A 27199-nucleotide genomic window follows, 5' to 3' on the forward strand; every position below is an offset into this window, starting at 1 on the left:
GTAGACAACGTCGACTGCGCTGCCCTCATCTACCTTCTTGGTTACCCCTTTAAAAAAATCAATCAAATTGGTGAGACATGACTTTCCCCTTACAAAGCTATGCTGACTTTCCCTAATTAGCCCATGCCTGTGGATCCTGTCCCTCAGAATGCCTTCTAACAATTTACCCACTACCGAAGTAAGGCTAACCGGTCTGTGGTTCCCAGGCTTATCCCGACAGCCCTTTTTGAACAAGGGCACAACATTTGCTACCCTCCAAACTTCAGGCACTTCTCTTATGGCTGTCGATGATTCAAATATCTCAGCTTGGGGGCCGGCAATTTCCGCCCATCGTAGAGCTCGCAACTCTAGCTGCCGATATGGACCCCAGCACTTCCGGGTCAGAAGCCGCGTATGCGCATGGCAGTGGCCATGCCGTGCCCCATAGCGGACTCAGCCCACAGACCTGGACCGGCAAAGTAGTGCCCCACATCGGCCGTTCGCACCCACATTGTTCCCAGCCCCGAATGAAGCCCCCCTCCCCCCCAATCGGCCCTCCCCCGACTGTGGCGGCCCCGGACTGAGTCTGCAGCCGCCTCGCGAGGTTCCCGTACACCTGGGATCATGTTAGAACCACGCCGCCATTTGACGGGTCAGGGACGGAGTACCGTGGGGCGGGCCTCAGCCTTGAGGCGGTGGATATTCGGCACGGCGTACTCGTTGAATTTGGTACCATCTTTAACTTCTTTAGTTAGTCATGGACGGTGTGTCTTTCCCGGAGACTCTCTCACTGGAATGTTTCTTGTGTGGAGTATTCTGAAATATATATTAAAATTTCTGACCTATCCCTTAATTTAATCTCCCAGTTCACTTTAACCAGATGTCTTTTTGCAAATATTTTTGAGGCATTTTCAATTGTTACAAAAACACAGTACTAATAACCGTCACTCCCAAACCAAACTCCAAATACAAAAAGGAACCCCTATATTCCAGCCCACATCATGTCCCTTTTTCTAACCCTCCTTCACTCAAACCCACCTCCTGTAACTCCCCCCCCCCCCCCCGCTCACTCTTACCATTCCTGAAAAAAGTTGGATGAAGAATCTCTACCGAGAGAACACCTCCTCCTCTGAACCCCGATAGCAAACTTATCTTCTCCAAGTGCTGAAATTCCACCAGATCATTCACCCAGCCCACCACTAGGCGGCTCCAAATCCCGCCACCCTAACAATATCCACCTCCAGGCTGTCAGGGAGGTCTGATTTTCTCCTGATTTCTGCTGATCTGGTGTTAAAAACTGGAGCAGATATAACTGAAGGTGTTTCGTGTCGGTGGGCATAAGTAAATTATAAAATCTACCAGTAACTGTCCCGGTCAAATATTTTCATCTGGCGAATGTGAATGCTGTTCTGATTTTGCTGATTTATGGATCAATAATGCTTTCATTCTAATCATAACCCAAAAAATTTGTACATCTGATAATAAATGTTCTTTAATATTCATTTATGGGGATTGTGCACATTCCTGGCTAGGCCAGTTATTAATTATTAACTTATTGCCTGTCCCTAATTGCCTTTGAGAAGGTGGTGTTAATTATATTCTTCAACCACTGTGGTTTCTGTGGTACAGGTGTACTCACAGTGCTGTTAGGGAGGATTTTCACCCAGCAATAGTGAAGTCACAACAATATATTTCCAAGTCAAGCCTTCTTCAAAAGGTGGAGGCAGGACTGGGGTGGGGGGGGGGGGGGGGACGCTGACAGTCAGGGATCTGTACACTGAACGAGCTGAGAGAGATTCCAACTAACAGGTGGCAAAAAATTTGGGTACCTGCAGCATAAAAACTTTCTGCAAAAAGAAACAAGGATGCACCCACGACAGTCACTATGAGAGGAATTGCTGGAGTCAGACATTTTAGGCAAAGGGAACTTGTTATAACCTGCCTAATTACTACTGGCTGGGGACAAATGGAAATCCCACAATCCTTAGTGAGTATGAGCTTCTCCAATGAGGGGGATGGAGAAATCATTAGCAGTCATCTGCATAAATAGAGCTGGCCAGCGTGGAACCAGCTAGAGAGGAGTGAGCAGTGGTGGAGTACTGCTGCTGTTGTACATATGTAATTGTAAATAAAGTTATTTATTTCGATTCTACAAACTCGTGCTGGATTCGTCGTGGCCCTCACAAAAGAACTGTAGCGACATGTACAGAGGACTGATAGGGACGGCCGACACCCAACTGGACATAGAAAATACAGCACAGAACAGGCCCTTCGGCCCACGATGTTGTGCCGAACCTTTGTCCTAGATTAATCATAGATTATCATTGAATTTACAGTGCAGAAGGAGGCCATTCGGCCCTTTGAGTCTGCACCGGCTCTTGGAAAGAGCACCCTACCCAAACTCAACACCTCCACCCAACACCAAGGGCAATTTGGACATTAAGGGCAATTTATCATTGGCCAATTCACCTAACCCGCACATCTTTGGATTGTGGGAGGAAACCCACGCACACACGGGGAGGACGTGCAGACTCCGCACAGACAGTGACCCAAGCCGGAATCGAACCTGGGACCCTGGAGCTGTGAAGCAATTGTGCTATCCACAATGCTACCGTGCTGCCCTTGAGAACAAATAAATCTACACTATATCATTTAACCGTAATCCATGTACCTATCCAATAGCTGCTTGAAGGTCCCTAATGTTTCCGACTCAACTACTTCCACAGGCAGTGCATTCCATGCCCCCACTACTCTCTGGGTAAAGAACCTACCTCTGATATGCCTCCTATATCTTCCACCTATCACCTTAAATTTATGTCCCCTTGTAATGGTTTGTTCCACCCGGGGAAAAAGTCTCTGACTGTCTACTCTATCTATTCCCTGATCATCTTATAAACCTCTATCAAGTCGCCCCTCATCCTTCTCCGTTCTAATGAGAAAGGGCCTAGCACCCTTAACCTTTCCTCGTAAGACCTACTCTCCATTTCAGGCAACATCCTGGTAAATCTTCTTTGCACCTTTTCCAAAGCTTCCACATCCTTCCTAAAATGAGGCGACCAGAACTGTACACAGTACTCCAAATGTGGCCTTACCAAAGTTTTGTACAGCTGCATCATCACCTCACGGCTCTTAAATTCAATCCCTCTGTTAATGAACGCGAGCACACCATAGGCCTTCTTCACAGCTCTATCCACTTGAGTGGCAACTTTCAAAGATGTATGAACATAGACCCCAAGATCTCTCTGCTCTTGACGAGATAAGGGGGAAGTGGAAGGAGGACCTGGGGTTCTAAATAGGATGGGGATTTTGAGGCAAAACACTGCACAGGGTCAACTCCACCTCCACATGCATAAGGCTTAGCCTGACGCAGGCTAAAAGTGGTACACAGAGCCCACTTGACCAGAACCTGAATGAGCAGGCTCTTCCCAGAGGGGGAGGACAGGTGAAAATGGTGCCAAGGACGCCCGGCCAACCACGTCCACATGTTCTGGTCTTGCCACAGACTGGCTGGGTCCTGGACAGCCTTCTTCGAGGCAATGGCCAAAGTGGTGGGGATGAGGATGGAGCTATGTCCAAAAGTGGCAGTGTTTGGGGTATCAGAACAGCCAGACCTCTTCATTGGGAGGAGGGCCGATGCCCTTGCCTTCCTGATCGCCCGCAGAAGAATCCTGCTCGGCTGGTGGTCAGCAGTGTGCCTAAATCTGCAGACTAGCTGTCCGACCTGTCGGAATTTCTTCAAATGGAGAAAATCAAATTCGCCATCCGTGGGTCGGAAGGCTTCCTCAGAACGTGGGAGCCATTCACCCGACTGTTCCGGGACCTGTTTGTGGCCAACAGCTAAGTAGCCAAGAACAAAGGGAGAGTTGACATGACACAGAAGGGAAGAAAGTGTGTGTGTGTGTGGGGGTCCGGGGAAGTTCAACCAAACCCAACAAGAGAACCAGGGGGGTGGTGGCGAGGGCAAAAGCAACAATGGGAATCGGGGGAGAAAAGAGAGGGGAAAACAGGCGAGGGATACACAGGCGACCACAGCAAACGCTGCAAGGAAAAGACAAAAGAACGGAAAGAGACTGTGAAAAATCCATGTAAATAGTTAAAACGGAGCTTGATGTAAATAACTTTGAGGGTACAGCCAAGGTGCTCCCTTGCAAAATTCTCATGGTTCTAATTGTCTCTATATTTGTTATGTATACCAAAAAACCTAATAAAAACATTTTAAAAATGTATATATATATTTCCAAGTCAGGATGGTGAGTGGCTTGGAGGGAATCTTCCAGTTGGTGACGTCTCCATGTATCTTTTGCTCTTGTAGTTCTAGATATTGCAGTCGCAAGTTTTGAAGATGCTGTCTGAGGAGCCTTGGTGAGTTCCTGCAGTGTGTGTTGTGGATAGTGCACACGGCTGCCTCTGTACCTCGATGTTGGGGACTCCCAGGGCAATGCTCTTCTGACCATATACCAGTTTTCTTAAAAACATTATTAAAATAATAAAAATAAATAGAATAAAATAAGTTTAAATGCCATTATTTTTAAAAAAATGTATTTTATAAAAACATGTATCAAAACAAGTTACAGTAAATAAACACTCCAGCAATCAACTGTAGTCTGTAGATTTTCCCCCTTTTTCACCCCCTCCCCTCCCACCCCCAGCGACAAACAGCTCCTCAAACAGGGTCACAAACATCCCCACATTTTCTCAAACCCCCCTGCAGAGCGCCTTAACTCATACATTTATCTTCTCTAACTGCAGGATGTCGTACAGGTCACCCAACCAAGCCGCTACCCCCGGTGGCGATGCCGACCGCCACTCCAGTAAAGTTTGCCGCCGTGCAATCAGAGAGGCGAAGGCCACAACATCGGCCTTCCTCCTCTCCATGAGCTCCGGCTTCTTTGAAACCCCAAATATCTCCACCAAAGGGTCCGGGTCCACCTCCACTATCCTGACTGAGACCGCGAGCACTCCTGCCCAGAATCTCAAGACAAAGGAGCAGAAATAGGCCGCTCAGTCATCATCTTAGAATAAGAGGTCGCAAATTTAAAACAGATTTGAGGAGAAACTACTTCTGCCAAAGGGTTGTGAATCTGTGGAATTTACTACCCCAGTGTGTGGTGGATTCAGGGACAATGAGTAAATTTGAGGGGTTAGACAGATTTTTAATTGGTAATGGGTTGAAGGGTTATAGAGAACGGGCAGGTCAGTGGAGTTGAGGCCAGGATGGGATCATCCATGATCACACTGAGGGGGTTAGGCTCGGGAGGCTGAATTGCCGACTCCCGCTCCTGGGTCATGTGTTCTAGGGGGGAAATGCTCTGGCTGATTTCACAATCCAGCTCTTGGTCTGTAGCGTCGTTGGTACCAGATGAGGAACATTTCAGCCATGATAGAATGGTGGAGCAGACTTGATGGGCCGAATGGCCTAATTCTGCTCCTACATATTATGAATATATATAGGGATGACAGTTGATAGGCAATGGTAAATATTCAGGAGCGCAAGGGGGAACTGCAACAATTGTTTATTTCTGTCTGACACAAAAGTAAAACTGGAAAGGTGGCCAATCCATGGCTCACAAGAAAAATTAGAGATAGTATTCGACCCAAGGAAGAAGCATACAAAATTATCCAAGAAAAATAATAGTTCTGAGGATTGGGAGCAGTTTAGAATTCAGCAAAGAAGGACCAAGGGATTGATTAAGAAGGGGAAAATAGAGTTTGAAAGTAAGCTTGCAGGGAACATAAAAACTGACTGTAAAAGTTTTTATAGGTACATGAAGAGAAAAAGATTGGTGAAGACAAATGTAGGTCTCTTACAGACAGAAACAGGGGAATGTATAATGGGACAAAGAAATGGCTGAGCAACTAAACACATATCTTGGTTCTGTCTTCACAAATGAGAGGACAAATCAGACAACAGAAATATTGGGAGATGCTGGGATTAGCGCGAGGGAGGAAGTGAAGGAGATTAATATTAGTAGAGAAATGGCATTGGGGAAATTGATGGGATCGAAGGCTGATAAATTCCCAGGGCCTGATAATCTACATCCCAGAGTACTTAAGGAAGTGTCTCTAGAAAAACTGGATGCATTGTTGGTCATCTTCCAGGATTCTATAGACTGGAACAGTTCCTGCAGATTGGAGGGTGGCTAATGTAACTCCACTATTTATAAAGGGAGGTGGAGAGAAAAGAAGGAATTATAGACCAGTAAGCCTGACGTTGGTAGTGAGGAAAATTCTAGAATCCATTATCAAAGTTTTATACCAGGGCACTTAGAAAACAGTGGCAGGATCGGACAGAGTCAGCATGGATTTATGAAGGGGAAATCATGTTGATAAATCTACTGGAATTCTTCGAGGATGTAACTTGTAGGGTTGATGAGGGGGACACAGTAGATGTGGTATATTTGGACTTTCAGAAGGCTTTCTACAAAGTCCTACATCAGAGAATAGCGTTTAAAATTAAAGCGCATGGGATTGGGGTGGGGGGGGGTGGGTAGTGCATTGAGACAGATAGAAAACTGGTTGGTAGACAGGAAACAAAGGGTAGGAATTAATAATAATCTTTATTGTCACAAGTAGGCTTACATTAACAATGCCATGAAGTTACTGTGAAAAGCCCCTAGTCGCCACACTCCGGCACCTGTTCGTGTACACAGGGGCAGAATTCAGAATGTCCAAATTACCTAACAGCACGTCTTTCGGGCCTGGTGGGGGGAAACCAGAGCACCCGGAGGAAACCCACGCAGACACGGGGCGAACATGCAGACTCCGCACGGACAGTGATCCAAGTCGGAAATTGAATCTGGGACCCTGGTGCTGTGAAGCAATAGTGCTAACCATTGTGCTACCGTGCCGCCAATTAATGGGTATTTGTTAAATTGGCAGGCAGTGACTATTGGGGTACCTAGGGGATCGGTGCTAGGAGCCCAGCTATTCACAATATAGATTATGATATGAGGAAACAAAATGGAATATCTCCAAATTTGCAGATGACACTAAGTTGGGTGGGAGGGTGAGCTGTGAGGATGCAGAGATCCTTCCGTTTGATTTGGACAAGTTGAGCGAGTGGGACAATGAATGGCAAATGAAGCATAATTTGGATAAATGCGAGGTTATCACTTTGGAATGAAGACCGTGCTAGCACCATTCTAAAGATTAACCAACAAGGTCATTTCTGGACTAAACAATTGTGCCGTGTACATTGACGATTTGGTGGTGTTCAGTCAAACATGGAAGGAGCATTTGGAAAATTTGAAGGAATTGTTCGATTGACTGCAGGAGGCAGGGCTGGTGGTAAATTTGGCTAAAAGTGAATTTGCAAAAGCTCAAGTCACATTCTTTGGCCATGCAATTAGACATGGTTAGATGGCCCCACAGTATGTGTAAATAAAAGCTATTGGGGAGTTCCCAATACCATCAACGAGGACAGAGGTTCTGGGATTCTGGGTATGTGGGGTTCCTACCGGAAATACGTGTCAAATTTCAGCAGCGTGGTCGCTCCACTAACTGAACTTCTGAAAAAGCACAGGACATTTCAGTGGACGTAGGAATGTCAAGGGACATGATAGTCTGAAAACTTAGCCACTGCACCAGTGTTGATGACACCTAATTATGTCAAGCAATTTAAGGTGACAATTGATGCGAGTGATGTGGGTGTTGGTGCTGTACTGTTACAGCAAGACGATGAAAGATTCAAATGCCTGCTTATTTTTATTATTAAAAAGGAATATTCGACCATCGAGAAGACATTGAGCTAGGTATTGGCGCTATAACATTTTGACATTTATGTTAACAATTGATCGGAGACAATTGTATATACAGACCATAATCCATTAAAGTTATTTGAAAGCTTTCAGGATCGAAATGTAAGACTGTTCAGGTGGAGCTTGTTGTTACAACGATGTAACTTAAAAATGATACATGTAGCAGGAGCAGAGAGAGAAAATGTGATTGCCAATGCTTTATCACGACTTTGAAATGTGAGAGGACTGGAATTTTCAAAGGTGGAAAAGGAAGACGGAAATGGACTGTACTCGTGTTTACGTTTGCATGCTTAAAATGTAATACATGTATCTTATAGAATATTAGTTGTATTTAATAACAAGAAATGTTAGAGTTAAAAAGCTTTGGAAAAATGAAGCCATCTTTTTATATTGTTTCGGGGTGGGTGTGATGAATGTAGACATTTCAGATATATAAGTATTTGGTGAAGGGTTAAAAGCCTGTGTTAGAGTGCGTTTGACTGCTGCAGTCTTGCTTTTACAAGAATCTTGGTTTGAAAGTCAACAAAGCTTTTAGTAGTCTGAGGTGCAATTAGCGATCGTAAAAGCTCCAGCTGATGCAATTTTGTTTTGATTAAGAGGATTTCCTGGGGAGTTAATTAGTTTTCAGCTTGGTGAGGTCATTGCTGGGTGCAGCTAAGGTATCAGGCTTTTTGAGAAGCATTTTTCAGTTGAGTTCTGATCTGACTGAAGCTGAGACCAAGTAAGGCAGTTTATTCTCATTGCAAGTTAGTTAAAAAGATGAACTATTTAAAGCACTGAGAACAAGGGGGAGCTGAAACAAGCCAGTTGAAAACAGCTTTTGAAGACATTCAGCCAGAGTTTCTGCAGGAGTTCAGACCGGTGTCACTTGTATTCTGTGAAGTAGTATAAAGGGATCTCTTCCTCAAAGAATATCTCTGTAAAACAAGTATTCTTCTGTGCTATCGGTATTTAAGGCGGATTGAGAGCTGAGATGGTATATTTTCCTGTAGTTTAAGTGGGAATAAAGATAGCAAGTAAGGGTATTGTACTCACTGCATTGAGTAGTATTGTTTAAGGAGTAATTGTAGGCTATTTTCAGGTGAAATGTTAAAGATTTTAATACTGTGTTAGTAACAAAGTTTTCTTTTAAAATACCATATCCCTATTTCTTTGAATCACTCCTGGAGCGAAGTATCCTTTCCTCACAGTTTTACAAAATTAAAATTAAAGTATTGGGGTTTCTGTCCAGTATCCCAGCCACTGTTAGGGTCTGGTCTGGGTTCGTAATAAGGGTTACGATGTTAGATTTGGATGAGGTAGGTGGGTGAAGGCTCAAATGAAACATGAGCAGCACATGAATCATTGGGCCTCTTTGTGTGCCCTTTATCCTGTGCATGCACTATTTACTCAGACATTACTAAAGTCTATATCAAGTTCTGCCAAGTTATTAAGTGGGATTTATTATGACAAACAGACTAAATACTATGACACCAACTACAATGAATTGTATCCTATAGTTTCCATATGGTGTCTCCATCAGGGTTTGATTTTATCCAATGTTGCAGGAAAACAACAGTCACAAGCACTTGCCTATTGTCTTTGTTGGATAATTATTTAGATAAAATAGAGTAAAAAGACAAATACAAAATCAAATGTTATAGAGATAATGAAGATCTGACAATTTAGGCAACATATGCCTGAAATGTCCTTCGAGATAATTCAGCCTGGTCAGCAGGCACACATAGATGATAGGAGCAGAAGAAGGCCTTTTGGCCCTTCGAGCCTGCTCCGCCATTTATCATGATCATGGCTGATCATCCAATCCTACTATTTGTTTCCTCTCTGCCAACCAGTGCTCTATCCACCTCAGTACACTTCCCCCAATCACATGCGCTTTAATCCTGCACAATAATCTCTTATGCGGGACTTTGTAAAATGCCTTCTGAAAGTCCAAATATGCCACATCTACTGGCTCCCCCTTGTCAACTATACTAATTACATCTTCCAAGAATTCCAACAGATTTGTCAAGCATGATTTCCCCTTCATAAATCCATGCTGACTCTGACTGATCCTGTCACTGCTTTCTAAATATTCCGCCATAAAATCCTTGATAATGGATTCAAGAATTTTCCCCACTACCAATGTTAGGTTTACTGATCTATAATTCTCTTAGCTACCCTCCAAACTGCAGCAACTTTTCCAGAGTCTATAGAATCCTGGAAGATCACCACCAATGCATCCACTATTTCCAGCACTCTGGAATGCAGATTATCAGGCGCTGGGGATTTATCCGCCTTCAAACCCATCAATTTTCCCAGCACCATTTTTCTACTAATAAAGATCTCCCTCAGTTCTTCCCTCTCACTAAACCTATCATTCTCCAACATTTCTGGTATCTGATTTTCTTTTGTGAAGACAGAACCAAAGTGTGCAGTGTAATTGGGCTTTCTGCCACACATCTGATAAAAGCTGGCCTAGGGAACATATTTTTTAACAAAGACTATTAATGCTCAAATGTCCCAAAGTTTAAAATGGCTAAAACATGGACAGTTAAATCCAGATCATTAAAAACTTTCACGAGGGAAAAAAGTCTCATTTCTTATAGTTGAAAATACTAGCATATAGCTGATAACGTTTTTAAACCTTAAAGAAGTATATCCTTAACTTCATAAGAATAACCAGTACATAACCTGTATAAACTGCTCTTTAAAGCTAAACCAAACTAAATATCAGTGCATATCAATATCAAATTCACCATTTTTCATTGCCTGGGGATAATATTTCAGGAACAATTTTTTTGCAATCGCAAAGGTATTTCCCATTGGCTTGTCTGGATATTTTACTTTGTTTACAATAAAACTTTGTTCCAATTGAAAGACAATTTGGTTGAAGTGGGCTTGATTGAAGGGAATTCTCTTCTGAAGACACTTAATAAGTGTTGACACAAAGAGATCCCAACGTAGTGCATAATAGTCATTAACCAAACCACCCCATTGCTTGTTGGCATAGTCTAAAAGATTCCCATCTGGCCCCCAAAGAGTAATTTGACTACGGGCGTTGAATTCATAGAGGTCTGCTTCTTTTTCACTCGTTGCCAAGGACCGAGCTGTTTGTAACCAGTGGCCCAATAAAAAGTGCTTGTCACTGGACAAGAGTTTGTCAAGTTCAGGTAGCAAGTCATGCACTAAGACATTTCCTGAAGTCTGCAGCCCCACAATGGAATATTTCAAGAATGCATTTTTGAGGTCTTTATAAAATTCTGATACTAGGAGCTGAACAGATTGTCTTGTCACATCGACAAGATCGTACCTGAAAGTCTCACTAGTGAACAGATCAGAAATAGCTGCTTGCATCCGTCTCCATGCTTCATAGACATCACTTTTATTATACCATAAAGAAGTATCCAATTTTAAAGATGGCTTGTGAACTAAGGGACTTCGGTTGTGGTCCTTTCGATAGACAGTATTATTGTAGACACTTTGGAATAATAGCAGCCACGCAGCGACAGCATCATCATTTGTCTTTCCATACCTTCTCTGTGCGTATGACATAACCCATTCTGTGAGGTTTAAAGGCTCCTTGCACCAGCCAATTTCATTCATTAGCTCATACACAACATCATTCTGTTCAATTCCTTCTGGTGCTATTCCTGTACCCACCATGGTAGAATTTGGAAAAAACCTTGCTTCAAAAGGCCCTTTATTTATAGTTTCTATCGTTCCATACATCCCTGTGTTACCACCAAAATTATGCAACATGCACCATATAAAAGGTTGTCCATAGAAAGACTCAGTGAAGGAATATGCTGGTCGACTGTCAGCAAATAAATCCAGAATAATCATCCTTCCCAGCGGCACTCCATGAAGCAAAGCTTTGATTTGGGTTGGCTGCCAAAACGAAGGTCTACTGACAAATAGCCATCCTTGCATAAGCCAAACTGCCAAAGGGTCCACTGTGAGAAACAAACAATGAAGTTTAAGAATGGTTACTGCAAAGGACCATTGCTCTTACATGTGAGATATATATATATTTCTCAGGTCTCCTCTGGTTCTTTTGCCATTATCTTACATAGAACATACGGTGCTGAAGGAGGCCATTCGGCCCATCAGGTCTGCACGACTCACTTAAGCCCTCACTTCCACCCTATCCCCGTAACCCTTCCTAACTTTTTTGGTCACTTAAGGGCAATTTGTCATGGCCAATCCACCTAACCTGCACATCTTTGGACTGTGGGAGGAAACCGGAGCACCCGGAGGAAACCCACGCAGACACTGGGAGGATGTGCAGACTCCGCACAGACAGTGACCCAGCCGGGAATCGAACCTGGGGCCCTGGCGTTATGAAGCCACAGTGCTAATCACTTGTGCTACCGTGCTGCTTACAACAATGTTCGGGAGCCTACAGAACACTCCCAGCAATGCAATTGCTCCTTTTTGGTTTTTAGGTTCTACCCATATGGCTTCAATTGAAGAGCCTCCTAAAATGCGTCCCTCCATGCTGCTATAATTGATTCCCTCTTTTACCTTCTTCCCTATCTTGCCTGAAGATTCTATATCCTGGAATATTGACAGCAATGTCATCATACCCCCATGTTTTAATTTGTCCTCAACTCATCTGCCTTGTTTGTCAGACTCCTTGCATTAAAATAAATACTATCCAATTTTGCCAAATTCCCTTGTGAATTAACTGGTCTTGACATTCTATGCCTTCCAGACTCACTTGGTGTCTCTTCAAATTTTGGCTGTGCATCTATGCCTGCTGTTCTCCTGTTCCTATGAAGAGAGGAGAGAATAGAAGAACAGGAGTGTCTCTGAATGGGCCCAGGGCAGTCTGAAGGGTGAGGGTGATAAGGCAGAAGATATGGTAAACGTTGGTACCAATGACATAGATAGAAAGTGGGATGAGGTCTTTCATCAAGAATTTAGGGAGTTAGGTAGCAGACTAAAAACCAGGACCTCTCGGGTTGTAAACTCTGGATTACTCCGAGTGCTAAATGTTAGCGAGTACAGAAATAGGAGAATAGCACAGATGAATGTGTGGCTTAAAAGTTGGTGCAGGAGGGAAGGTTTTAGATTCCTGGACCATTTCTGGGGAAGGTGGGACCCATATAAACAGGACAGTCTACATCTGAACCAGAGAGCGACTTAGATCCTTGCTGGCGGGTTTGCTAATGATGTTGGGAGGAATTGAAACAAATTCAGCAGCGGGAGGGGACCCAGACTGTGAGCAGAAAAGGGACACAGCTTAACACAGAAAAGCAATCAAGTCAGAGGGAATACAGCAGTAGTACGTTTCAAGGGAGTAAGACAAGGCTGGATGGCCTAGACCTTAAAGCCAGGAGTATCACAGGTAAAATGGATGAGTTAAGGGTAAGATTGACAAGTGGAATTGTGATATAGTAGCCATCATGGAGATGTGGTTGAGGGAGGGGCAGGATTGGCAGCTCAACATCCCCGGATATAGACTCTTCAGGTGAGACAGAGGAGTGGGTAAAAGAGGAGGAGGCATTGCATTATTAGTTAAGGAGTCAGTTATTGCAGTAAGGAGAGATGAAATCTTGGCGGGGACATCAAACGAAGTTTTGTGGGTAGAGCTTAGGAACAAAAAAGGGACATCCACATTGCTAGGTGTTTATTATGGACCCCCAGATAGTCAGCGAGAAATTGAGGAGCAAATATGAGCGCAATTCGCAGAGGGGTGTAAAAATAATAGGGTATTCATATTAGGCAATTTCAACTTTCCTAACATTAATTGGGATAGTCACAGTGTTGAGGGCTAAGATGGCATTCTTAACATGTATACAGGAGAACTTTTTAGCTTAATATGTAGAGGGTCCAACAAGGGACGGTACAGTGGTCATTTCCGGTCCTATATAAACATCAAATGAAGCAGTAACCTGTACAAGAAATAAATACAAATGCTCAGGGACTAGTTGATAAAAAATTAAAATGTAAATGCAGAAAAGAAATCTTGACTATTTATCAAAGGGAAAGCTAGATGAATGGTAGCTTCCACTTGTATGAAAAAGATTGAAGATATTATTTCGAGAACCATTACCTTGTGTCATTGACTTGAAGACTGCATTGCTGGTAGTGGATAAATATTTGGGGTCTGAAGAGCTTGGGGTCATTTCATTGAATGTATCTGCACTGTATATATGGTTAGTGCCAAATTCTTTAACTAGCTCCAACAGAAACATCTTGCCTATTTTCTGGAAGAGGGAGGACTTAGAATCTAGCAAAAAGGAACATGAATAAGAACAGTTCAAATGTCCCCAGCTCCCCAGCCTGGTGATGTTTTCTTCAGGAAATAATCTGAAAAATTAAACAAAGAGCTTTAATTAAAAAATAAGCTTTTACTGTAGCTTAAAGACATTTGCTGTTAAGTGTTTATCTTCCCCATCTGGGCAGTAAGCTTGCATCGCAGATTGCCCCCTTTTGTAGATCCTGCACAATTTTCAATCAATCAATGACGCAAAGATAGATAGGAAAGTAAATTTCCTCCCACATGTCTCGTAAGACGTGCTGTTAGGTGAATTGGATATTCTGAATTCTCCCTCAGTGTACCGGAACAGGCACCACAATGTGGCGATTAGGGGATTTTCACAGCATCTTCATTGCAGTGTTAATGTAAGTCTACTTGTGACAATAAAATTATTTTAAAAAATTAAGTACCTGTTAAGTGCTGCTGCTCCCAAAATGATCAAGCTTCTGAACAATTAAATTCGCTTCTCATGTTTATTAAAGATACTGCACATTATTTTGCTGACTTGTTTTGCAATTAACAATCTCTTTGTTGCTGTTCTGTTGGCTACTGTTAAAAAAGCTATTGGTGAACATTGTGACCACTAAAGAAAGTCATGCTCAACTTTCAATATTAATTTGCCTCTGTTATCAATTGCTGAGAATTTGAAGAGGCAGTTCAGATATCCTCCTGGACATCCTCAAGAGACTGGGTCATGGTGGCCCGGCCCCAAGCAGCACCATCAGGCTTGAGGAGCATGCCCGGTTAACAGGCAATTTCAAGGGTAATGGTGATGTACCAGGGAGGAATGTGACCATTGGAGAAGCCAGCAGGTTCCTATTGCATGATTTATGTTGACTAGACTTGAAGGTTGGCTTAAAGAGCTCAAGCAAACCACTGAGAAGTCTATTGCATGCCTCTGAGACTATGTACACACTAAATAAATAACTGCATGATTCCCACGCCATCATGTCAAGGTGTCTATTTAGCCAACTCAGTGATCTGCTGGAGGACAAATTTTCGGATAGTTGACACAAAGCCCCTTTCTACTAAGGAACCCAGAACCTCCATGGCCTCTGCTAAGCACTTTCACTGCAGCACCTTGTTCCAAGGAAAGTTGCTGTGATTTCAGTGGACGGTGTGATCCCAGTCTTCAGATGCTGCATGATGTTGGGCTTCGCAGTTCACTGGCTGGAATTGACCAGGAGCGGATGCTTAGTTTCAGGCTCCATGTGAAGACATGGACAAGGCAAAAGTGGACTCCACCATAGCCCTAACCAGAACCAGTAAGCTTTCAGGCAGGTATATGGTCTGTCAAACCCATCAGCCTCCTCCTGAATAAAAGCAAATTACTGCGGATGCTGAAATCTGAAACCAAAATAGTCTGTCCTTGGCCTGCTGCAATGTTCCAGTGAAGCTCAACGCAAACTGAAGGAACAGCATCTCATCTTCCGGATAGGCACGCTACAGCCTTCCGGTCTCAACATCGAATTCAACAACTTCAGATGATTAGCTCTCCCCCACCTCGACCCCTTTGTTTTCATTGTAACTGTCTTTTACCTTTTATTTCTTTCTTCTTTTAAAAAAAAATAATTTGTATTAAAATGAGAAAGAAAAAAGAACCCAACAGGGTTAAGTACAAAACACAGTCTAAAAAAGCAACCCCCCAAACCCCTCCCCCCGTACCTAAATAATAAACACCCCCTCAGACCCTCCAGTGTAAATAACATAAACAAAAATAAAGTAAACCCCCCCCCCCCCCCCCGAGCTGCTGCTGCCATTGACCAATGTCTGTCGTTCTGCCAGGAAGTCTAAGAACGGTTGCAACCGCCTAAAGAACCCTTGTACCGACCCTCTCAAGGCGAATTTCACCCTCTCCAATTTAATGAACCCTGCCATATCGCTGATCCAGGATTCCACGCTTGGGGGCCTCGTATCTTTCCACTGAAGGAGAATCCTTCGCCGGGCTACCAGGGACGCAAAGGCCAGAATTCCAGCCTCTTTTGCCTCCTGCACTCCCGGCTCCTCTGCCACCCCAAATATTGCGAGCCCCCAGCCCGGTTTGACCCTGGATCCTACCACCCTCGACACCGTCCTCACTACGCCCTTCCAAAATTCCTCCAGCGCTGGGCATGCCCAGAACATATGGGTGTGATTTGCTGGGCTCCCTGAGCACCTAACACACCTGTCCTCACCCCCAAAGAACCTGCTCATCCTTGTCCCGGTCATGTGTGCCCTGTGCAGCACCTTAAACTGTATGAGGCTGAGCCTCGCGCACGAAGAGGGATAGTTCACCCTCCCTAGGGCATCTGCCCACGTCCCCTCTTCAATCTCCTCACCCAACTCCTCCTCCCACTTACCTTTCAACTCCACCACCGAGGCCTCCTCCTCCTCCTGCATCACCTGGTAAGTTTCCGAGATCTCCGCCCCCCCTGTACTGTGTGTGGCAGTAGCCGTGGGAATTCCACCACCTGCCGTCTGGCAAACGCCCTTACCTGTAAGTAACTGAAGGTGTTCCCCAGGGGGAGCCCATACTTCTCCTCCAGCTCACCCAAGCTCGCGAACTTCCCATCCACAATCAGGTCCCCCAACTTTCATATCCCTGCTCTGTGCCACCCCGAAAACCCTCCACCTGTTCTTCCTGGGGCGAACCGGTGGTTCCCCCGTAATGGGGTCCACACCGAGGCCCTAACTTCTCCCCTATGCCGCCTCCACTGCCCCCAAATTTTGAGGGCCGCCACCACCACCGGGCTCGTGGTATACCTCCTTGGAGGGAGCGGCAGTGGCGCCGTTGCCAGCGCCCCCAGACTCGTACCCACACAGGGCGCCGTCTCCAGCCTCTTCCATGCAGCCCCCTCCCCTCCATCACCCACTTGCGCACCATTGTCGCATTGGCGGCCCAGTAGTACCCACAGAGGTTGGGCTGCGCCAACCCCCCCTACCTTTTATTTCTTTCTTGTCTTTTTTTAGATATATTTTTCCTCCCACTCTTTCCCACTATCTTATCCCCCCTTTCCTTACCTTTTTCTCCCCCCTCCCTTTCTCATTTTACCTCTCTTCCCTCCCATGTCTCCCTCCTCCACATCGACATCTGTCACAGCTTACCCTCTGATTTTAGTTTCTCTGCCATTTGGCCTTTCACACCTTTTATTCTCTCTTGGGACTGCCATTAGCACTCTTTCCCCTTGCTTTCTGTCGCTGTGACTCATCTTTCATTCCCTCATCCAGCAGTATAAATATCTACCACTTTCTCTGCCTTTTAGCTTTGACAAAGGGTCATCTGGACTCAAAACATGAGCGTTTTTCTCCCCCTACAGATGCTGCCAGACCTGCTGAGATTGTCCAGCATTTTCTCTTTTGGTTTCAGCCTCCTTCTGAAGTTTGGCCCTGTGAGGTCTTCATCTTACTGTCTACATCAGAACTAGTTATGCAACCTTGGAAAGCAGTGTCCCCCATTAATGTCTAGTGAGTCGCCGAGTAAAGACCTGAATTCTACCTTAGCCTCTAAGTTACATCTGATGCCAGTCGCCTCCAAGCTATTGCCTGTGACAGTCATAGTGGGTGATGCAGTGCCTTTTCGCTCCTTCGCTTGTGGGGAGGGAAGGGGGTCTTCTCTGCCTTCCAGTACAAAGTAACTTTTCATCCTCCTCATGGCAGGGTGAAGGTGGGGGAATACTCTTAGCGGTTAGGCAAGCTTGAGGAGGAAGTATTGAAACCTTTTGCCAATTACTTAGTGAAAGTTAATCCTAAGGGAGTAAAATTTATAAACCAAACACTAGAGACAACAATTTACACTTAAATATAGCACAACACGGCAATGAAGAAGAAAAGAGGGGCATGGATCCAACTTTACAGCACTGCACCTCAAATACATCAGCAAAGTATGAGGAACAAATTGAGTGAATCACAGGCATAAATTCCAGCTGGAGGCTTGACATTGTAGCCGTCACGGAGATCTGACTAGAAACTAAATATAAAGTCTACAGGAAAGATAGGGAAATTGGTAGAGGGAAGGATTAGCTTTTATGATTAAGGAAGAAATTACTCCAATGATAATAAGAGAAGATATAACAATGGGTAAAAGGGCAGTCGCTTCCCTCTGCAGTCACCTTAACGTGGGAGGTCGAGTGCCTTAATGATCCTGAGAGCAATGCTGAAAGGGACTTTGGTAGGCAGCAATGGAAAATATTGAGAGAGCATGAAAATCCATTTTACATTGATGGGAAAACAGGGTTTTATTGTCCGCTCCAGAATTCAATGGTGGCGCTTGTTTCCCAACATGCATTGTCGGGAAGGCTGTTTTAATACATTTAAATCTTATGAATACTCACTATAAAACCTGTTTGCAATTACCATCCCCACACATGGGATCAACGAGTCACATTGGTGTCTAACTAGGTCGATTTGTTTCACAACTGTATATAAGCAACATGGACTTGGCTTGATCCAACTTGGCTTGATCCAAGTTATCAATTATCTGATTGGTTACAAAATGAAAGGTACATATAAGCTGTTAGGAGTCTTAGAAAAGGGAGATCTTATAATGTAATGCTTTGCACGGAATGTGGAGAATTTGAAATTGATTGGTTTTAAAATATTGGTTGCACATGTTAACTTTATTTTTAATTTAAAAATATGAGTTTGCTAATTATATATTAATTGTGATAGCATGCTTTCAGGTAATGGGCATTTACTGGGAATTCAACTGAGCCTGTGCAAATAGACAAGATTAAATGTGGGTTTGGAAGAATATGCTTGCAACGTACAACACTAAATAAATATAAAAGTGTATAAAGATAGTCTCCAGTCTATCCTGGATTGTTATCACTAAGGAGGTAGTGATGGGCAAGCTAATGGGGCTAAAGGTAGACACGTCTCCTGGCCCTGATGGAATGCATCCCAGAGTGCTAAAAGAGATGGCTAGGGAAATTGCAAATGCACTAGTGATAATTCACCAAAATTCACTAGACTCTGGGGTGGTCCCAGCGGATTGGAAATTAGCAAACGTGACACCACTGTTTAAAAAAGGAGGTAGGCAGAAAGCGGGTAATTATAGGCCAGTGAGCTTAACTTCGGGAGTAGGGAAGATGCTGGAATCTATCATCAAGGAAGAAATAACGAGGCATCTGGATGGAAATTGTCCCATTGGGCAGACGCAGTATGGGTTCATAAAGGGCAGGTCGTGCCTAACTAATTTAGTGGAATTTTCCGAGGACATTGCCAGTGCGGTAGATAACGGAGCGGGAGACAATGGATGTGGTATATCGGGATTTCCAGAAAGCCTTTGACAAGGTGCCACACAAAAGGTTGCTGCATAAGATAAAGATGCATGGCATTAAGGGTAAAGTAGTAGCATGGATAGAGGATTGGTTAATTAATAGAAAGCAAAGAGTGGGGATTAATGGGTGTTTCTCTGGTTGACAATCAGTAGCTAGTGGTGTCCCTCAGGGATCAATGTTGGGACCACAATTGTTCACAATTTACATAGATGATTTAGAGTTGGGGACCAAGGGCAATGTGTCCAAGTTTGCAGACGACACTAAGATGAGTGGTAAAGCAAAAAGTGCAGAGGATACTGGAAGTCTGCAGAGGGATTTAGATAGGCTAAGTGAATGGGCTAGGGTCTGGCAGATGGAATACAATGTTGACAAATGTGAGGTTATCCATTTTGGTAGGAATAACAGCAAAAGTGATTATTATTTAAATGATAAAACATTAAAATATGCTGCTGAGCAGAGACCTGGGTGTGCTAGTGCATGAGTCGCAAAAAGTTGGTTTACAGGTGCAACAGGTGATTAAGAAGGCGAATGGAATTTTGTCCTTCATTGCTGGTGGATGGAGTTTAAGACTAGGGAGGTTATGCTGCAATTGTGTAAGGTGTTAGTGAGGCCACACCTGGAGTTGTGTTCAGTTTTGGTCTCCTTACCTGAGAAAGGACATACTGGCACTGGAGGGTGTGCAGAGGAGATTCACTAGGTTAATCCCAGAGCTGAAGGGGTTGGATTACGAGGAGAGGTTGAGTAGACTGGAACTGTACTCATTGGAATTTAGAAGGATGAGTGGGGGATCTTATAGAAACATATAAAATTAAGAAGGGAATAGGTAGGATAGATGCGGGCCGGTTTTTTCCACTGGCGGGTGAAAGCAGAACTAGGGGGCATAGCTTCATAATAAGGTAGATTTAGGACTGAGTTTAGGAGGAACTTCTTCACCCAAAGGGTTGTGAATCTATGGAATTCCCTGCCCAGTGAAGCAGTAGAGGCTCCTTCATGAAATGTTTTTAAGATAAAGATAAATCATTTTTTGAAGAATAAAGGGATTAAGGGTTATGGTGTTCGGGCCGGAAAGTGGAGCTGAGTCCACAAAAGATCAGCCATGATCTCATTGAATGGCGGAGCAGGCTCGAGGGGCCAGCTGGCCTACTCCTGCTCCTAGTTTTTATGTTATGTTCTTTGCCAACTGGCCTGGAATAGAGGAAACAAGAACTCCAAAACATTTAGCATTGCAATAAGCATATTTACAATGATTTTCTTCGTATATTCCAGGTACAGATGTTTATTCAAAATCATAGGAAATCATTTCAATGCAATAAGCATAATCTATTTTAAGAATAGGAATTGTAGTGAGTACCTTCTGATGGCACCAGGTACAAATCCGGCAAAGGCAGGAAGGATTGGCAACATACCCAAAGATCTCATCCGCTGAAGAATCTGATGCTACATGTTGGAATAAACAAACACTCAATTAACAAGAGAACAGAATTCTGCTCCAACAGCAATTATTTGTTCAAACTTAACAAAGAGACTTCATTAGGTCATTAACAATCCATTTGTTTTGTAACCAGTGTGATTTACATGGAGGATACATGTAACCTTAAAGTTAATCCACCAATCAAAGCAGGCATTTTGCGTTTATTGCAGGCACAGCATGGACGACTTCTCTTGTATGATCCCAACGCTTGGGGTAAATTCTTTTGTAATTTCTCATTGGAAAAATTGTAAGACTTTGTTTTTGTTGCCTTCAGGCTTACTCAGTCGGTTAAACTGTCTAAATATTCACTATAAAATATTAGAATTACATGAGGGTTATTGAAAAATACACAGGGCATTTTAATACTTGTGTTCATGGGAGCATCTTTGTGGGTATGAGTGTAAAAGATACCATGGCCATGTTATGATGCCAGTTGATGTTATAACTGGGTGGGACAATCCAAAAATGGAACCCTGGCTCAAATGTTCATAAGTTTTACTTTTGTTTTAGAAAACATGGAGGAACAGAGTCACCGGACTGTCATTCAACTTTCAACAACAAAAAAACATTTATTACATAGAACAAAGAACATAGAAAATATAGCACAGAACAGGCCCTTCGGCCCACGATGTTGTGCCGAACCTTTGTCCTAGATTAATCATAGATTATCATTGAATTTACAGTGCAGAAGGAGGCCATTCGGCCCTTTGAGTCTGCACCAGCTCTTGGAAAGAGCACCCTACCCAAACTCAACACCTCCACCCAACACCAAGGGCAATTTGGACATAAAGGGCAATTTATCATTGGCCAATTCACCTAACCCGCACATCTTTGGACTGTGGGAGGAAACCGGAGCACCCGGAGGAAACCCACGCAGACACGGGGAGGACGTGCAGACTCCGCACAGACAATGACCCAAGCCGGAATCGAACCTGGGACCATGGATCTGTGAAGCAATTGTGCTATCCACAATGCTACCGTGCTGCCCTTAAGAACAAATAAATCTACACTATATCATTTTCCCGTAATCCATGTACCTATCCAACAGCTGCTTGAAGGTCCCTAATGTTTCCGACTCAACTACTTCCACAGGCAGTGCATTCCATGCCCCCACTACTCTCTGGGTAAAGAACCTACCTCTGATATCCCTCCTATATCTTCCACCTTTCACCTTAAATTTATGTCCCCTTGTAATGGTGTGTTCCACCTGGGGAAAAAGTCTCTGACTGTCTACTCTATCTATTCCCCTGATCATCTTATAAACCTCTATCAAGTCGCCCCTCATCCTTCTCCGCTCTAATGAGAAAAGGCCTAGCACCCTCAACCTTTCCTCATAAGACCTTCTCTCCATTCCAGGCAACATCCTGGTAAATCTTCTTTGCACCTTTTCCAGAGCTTCCACATCCTTCCTAAAATGAGGCGACCAGAACTGTACACAGTACTCCAAATGTGGCCTTACCAAAGTTTTGTACAGCTGCATCATCACCTCACGGCTCTTAAATTCAATCCCTCTGTTAATGAACGCGAGCACACCATAGGCCTTCTTCACAGCTCTATCCACTTGAGTGGCAACTTTCAAAGATGTATGAACATAGACCCCAAGGTCTCTCTGCTCCTCCACAATGCCAAGAACTCTACCGTTAACCCTGTATTCCGCATTCATATTTGTCCTTCCAAAATGGACAACCTCACACTTTTCAGGGTTAAACTCCATCTGCCACTTCTCAGCCCAGCTCTGCATCCTATCTATGTCTCTTTGCAGCCGACAACAGCCCTCCTTACTATCCACAACTCCACCAATCTTCGTATCGTCTGCAAATTTACTGACCCACCCTTCAACTCCCTCATCCAAGTCATTAATGAAAATCACAAACAGCAGAGGACCCAGAACTGATCCCTGCGGTACACCACTGGTAACGGGGATCCAGGCTGAATATTTGCCATCCACCACTCTCTGACTTCTATTGGTTAGCCAGTTCGTTATCCAACTGGCCAAATTTCCCACTATCCCATGCCTCCTTACTTTGTGCAGAAGCCTACCATGGGGAACTTTATCAAATGCCTTACTAAAATCCATGTACACTACATCCACTGCTTTACCTTCATCCACATGCTTGGTCACCTCCTCAAAGAATTCAATAAGATTTGTAAGGCAAGACCTACCCCTCACAAATCCGTGCTGACTATCCCGAATCAAGCAGTGTCTTTCCAGATGCTCAGAAATCCTATCCTTCAGTACCCTTTCCATTACTTTGCCTACCACCGAAGTAAGACTAACTGGCCTGTAATTCCCAGGGTTATCCCTAGTTCCTTTTTTGAACAGGGGCACGACATTCGCCACTCTCCAATCCCCTGGTACCACCCCTGTTGACAGTGAGGACGAAAAGATAATTGCCAACGGCTCTGCAATTTCATCTCTTGCTTCCCATACAATCCTTGGATATATCCCGTCAGGCCCAGGGGACTTGTCTATCCTCAAGTTTTTCAAAATGCCCAACACATCTTCCTTCCTAACAAGTATTTCCTCGAGCTTACCAATCTGTTTCACACTGTCCTCTCCAACAATATCGCCCCTCTCATTTGTAAATACAGAAGAAAAGTACTCATTCAAGACCTCTCCTATCTCTTCAGACTCAATACACAATCTCCCGCTACTATCCTTGATCGGACCTACCCTCGCTCTAGTCATTCTCATATTTCTCACATATGCGTAAAAGGCCTTGGGGTTTTCCTTGATCCTACCCACCAAAGATTGTTCATGCCCTCTCTTAGCTCTCCTAATCCCTTTCTTCAGTTCCCTCCTGGCTATCTTGTATCCCTCCAATGCCCTGTCTGAACCTTGTTTCTTCAGCCTTACATAAGTCACCTTTTTTCTCTTAACAAGACATTCAACCTCTCTTGTCAACCATGGTTCCCTCACTCGACCATCTCTTCCCTGCCTGACAGGGACATACATATCAAGGACACGTAGCACCTGTTCCTTGAACAAGTTCCACATTTCACTTGTGTCCTTCCCTGCCAGCCTATGTTCCCAACTTATGCACTTCAATTCTTGTCTGACAACATCGTATTTACCCTTCCCCCAATTGTAAACCTTGCCCTGTTGCACGTACCTATCCCTCTCCATTACTAAAGTGAAAGTCACAGAATTGTGGTCACTATCTCCAAAATGCTCCCCCACTAACAAATCTATCACTTGCCCTGGCTCATTACCCAGTACTAAATCCAATATTGCCCCTCCTCTGGTCGGACAATCTACATACTGTGTTAGAAAAGCTTCCTGGACACACTGCACAAACACCACCCCATCCAAACTATTTGATCTAAAGAGTTTCCACTCAATATTTGGGAAGTTAAAGTCGCCCATGACTACTACCCTATGACTTCTGCACCTTTCCAAAATCTGTTTCCCAATCTGTTCCTCCACATCTCTGCTACTATTGGGGGGCCTATAGAAAACTCCTAATAAGGTGACTGCTCCTTTCCTATTTCTGACTTCAACCCATACTACCTCAATAGGGTGATACTCCTCGAACTGCCTTTCTGCAGCTGTTATACTATCTCTAATTAATAATGCCACCCCCCCACCTCTTTTACCACCCTCCCTAATCTTATTGAAACATCTATAACCAGGGACCTCCAACAACCATTTCTGCCCCTCTTCTATCCAAGTTTCCGTGATGGCCACCACATCGTAGTCCCAAGTACCGATCCATGCCTTAAGTTCACCCACCTTATTCCTGATGCTTCTTGCGTTGAAGTATACACACTTCAACCCATCTCCGTGCCTGCAAATACTCTCCTTTGTCAGTGTTCCCTTCCCCACTGCCTCATTACATGCTTTGGCGTCCTGAATATCGGCTACCTTAGTTGCTGGACTACAAATCCGGTTCCCATTCCCCTGCCAAATTAGTTTAAACCCTCCCGAAGAGTACTAGCAAACCTCCCTCCCAGGATATTGGTGCCCCTCTGGTTCAGATGCAACCCGTCCTGCTTGTATAGGTCCCACCTTCCCCAGAATGCGCTCCAATTATCCAAATACCTGAAGCCCTCCCTCCTACACCATTCCTGCAGCCACGTGTTCAACTGCACTCTCTCCCTATTCCTAGCCTCGCTATCACGTGGCACCGGCAACAAACCAGAGATGACAACTCTGTCTGTCCTGGCTTTCAACTTCCAGCCTAACTCCCTAAACTTGTTTATTACCTCCACACCCCTTTTCCTACCTATGTCGTTGGTACCAATGTGCATTAAACATGAAAGGTTTGATTATAATGCAATATTTCTTCACTCCACTTACCTTCCTAAATGTCCGCAGGTTTTGTAGTGGCACGGTGGCACAATGGTTAGCACTGCTGCCTCACAGCTCCAGGAACCATTCAATACCGGTCTTGGGTGACTGTCTGTGTGGAGTTTGCATGTTCTCCCAGTGTCTGCATGAGTTTCCTCAGTGTGCTCTGGTTTCCTCCCACAGTCCAAAGATGTGCAGGTTATGTGGATTGGCCATGATCACTGTGCGGAGTTACGGGAATGGGGAAGGGGAGTGGGCCAAGGTAGAGTACTCTTTTGGAGAGTTGGTGCAATCTTGATGGGCTGAATGTCCTCCATCTGCACAATGGATTCGAAGGATTTCAAGGATCACACCCTACTCAAGCCCAATGGCAGATGCCACTCAATGTATCTCCAGTGAATGTATCCTTCAATTCCCCCCAGATGACTATAACACGAGTGCTTCCAAACTCCATTCTTAAAAATCTTCTTTGAAACAATGCTTTCCTGCTGTTGTTTTCATCAAGAATCCACCTGCAGCAAGGGGGCAGGAAAGGAGACTGAGGGAGATGCTGTTCAAGGTGGTGGGAGGGCGTTTTAGGTACCTAGTTAGATCACACTTGGAATATTGTGTCCAGTTCTGGTCGCCTCATTATAGGAAGGATGTGGATGCTCTGGAGAGGGTACAGAGGAAATTTACCAGGATGCTGCCTGGACTGGAGGGCATGTCTTATGAAGAAAGGTTGAGGGAGCTAGGGCTTTTCTCATTAGAGCGAAGAAGGAAGAGAGGTGACTTGATAGAGGTGTACAAGGTGATGAGATTCATAGATAGAGTGGATAGCCACAAACATTTCCCCAGGGCGGAAATGGCTGTCACGAGGGAACATAATTTTAAGGTAATTGGAGGAAGGTATGGGGGAGATGTCAGAGGTTCCTTACACAGAGAGTGGTGGGTGTGTGGAATGCACTGCCAGCGGAGGTGGTGGAGTTAGAGTCATTAAGGACATTTAAGCGACTCTTGGACAGGCACATGGACAGCAGTAAATTGAAGGGGTATATGTTAGGTTGATCTTAGATTAGGATAAATGGTCAGCACAACATCGTGGACCGAAGGGTCTGTACTGGGCTGTACTGTTCTATCTTCTATGTACCTGGGTATTCTAGTGGCACGGGACTGGGGTCAGCTTCCTAAATTCAATTTGGGCAGGTTGATAGAGCAGATGAAAGGGGACTTCCGAAGGTGGGACGTGCTCCCGCTGTCACTGGCGGGGAGGGTACAGGCTGTGAAAATGACAATCCTCCCGAGATTGGTGTTCCTTTTTTCAGTGTCTCCCAATCTTCATCCCCATGGCAGTTTTTTAGGAAGATGAATGCGGTGAACTTGGGTTTTATATGGGCCGGGTAAGCCCCACGGGTGAAGGAGGTCCTGCTTGAGCGGGAGGCCTGGGCCCTTCCGAACGTTATTCATTATTACTGGGCGGCTAATATATCGATGGTTGGGCAGTGGGTCGTGGGGAGGGGTCGGTGTGGGAGCGGGTAGAGGAGGCATCTTGCAAGGGCACGGGTCTGAAGGCTTTGTTAATGGCACCTCTGCCGTTCTCACCAGCTCGGCACTCCACACGCCCAATGGTAGTGGCAGCCCTGTAGGTGTGGGGGCAATGGAGGCAGCACATGGGACTGGAGGGTGCGTCGGTGTGTTCACCGATCTGTGATAACCACCAGTTCACAGCAACTTGTAACTCACTCCCAGCGAGTTCTCCCAGTGAGCCAGAGAAGACACAGCCAGAGTGAGACACAGCTAAGAGTGAGTTTGGGAATTCAAAGCTGGGTTGGGAGGAGGTGCTTTTTATCCTTGGTAAATGACTGGTAAGTAGTTTTTCTTGTTCCTCTTTCTTTTCATTGGTATATTTATTTATTTTTTCTTGGTTTTGTTTTTTGGAATTGTAGTTGTATAAGTTAACCGAAGGTTTAAGACATGGCAGGAGATCCCAGACCCGTGTCATGCTCATTGTGTGTGATGTGGGGGCTCAGGGACACGTCCACTGTCCCTGGCTCCTCCACGTGCAAGAAGTGTGTCCAGTTGCAGCTCCAGTTAGACCGCTTGACGGCTCTGGAGCTGAGGATGGACTCACTTTGGAGCATCCGCGATGCTGAGGACATCGTGGATAGCACGTTTAGCGAGTTGGTCACACCGCAGGTGAAAGGTACTGAGGGAGAT

The 27199-nt window shown here is 44.6% G+C and overlaps 1 protein-coding gene across 3 annotated transcripts; it reads right to left on the bottom strand.

Moving 5' to 3' along the window:
- Window positions 1-4047: 4047 nt before the first annotated feature.
- On the bottom strand, window positions 4048-27056 carry LOC140407157 (alpha-N-acetylglucosaminidase-like). 3 transcript variants are annotated; one of them, XM_072494839.1, is made up of 5 exons: window positions 25013-27056; window positions 20593-20678; window positions 13777-14033; window positions 11029-11671; window positions 4048-4444 (listed from the first exon to the last, which is right to left on the bottom strand). In XM_072494839.1, exons 2-5 carry the CDS (start codon window positions 20658-20660, stop codon window positions 4294-4296), a joined length of 1119 nt encoding a protein of 372 aa, XP_072350940.1. In that variant the 5' UTR covers window positions 20661-20678; window positions 25013-27056; the 3' UTR covers window positions 4048-4293. The 3 variants fall into 3 exon arrangements, with proteins under 3 accessions (XP_072350940.1, XP_072350941.1, XP_072350939.1); XM_072494840.1 differs by having other exon boundaries at window positions 11251-11671; window positions 25013-27051; XM_072494838.1 differs by lacking the exon at window positions 4048-4444 and having other exon boundaries at window positions 4625-11671; window positions 25013-27054.
- Between the last annotated feature and the right edge of the window lie 143 nt (window positions 27057-27199).

This window comes from Scyliorhinus torazame, unplaced genomic scaffold (assembly GCF_047496885.1).
Source record: "Scyliorhinus torazame isolate Kashiwa2021f unplaced genomic scaffold, sScyTor2.1 scaffold_1239, whole genome shotgun sequence".
NCBI classification, from domain to species: domain Eukaryota; kingdom Metazoa; phylum Chordata; class Chondrichthyes; order Carcharhiniformes; family Scyliorhinidae; genus Scyliorhinus; species Scyliorhinus torazame.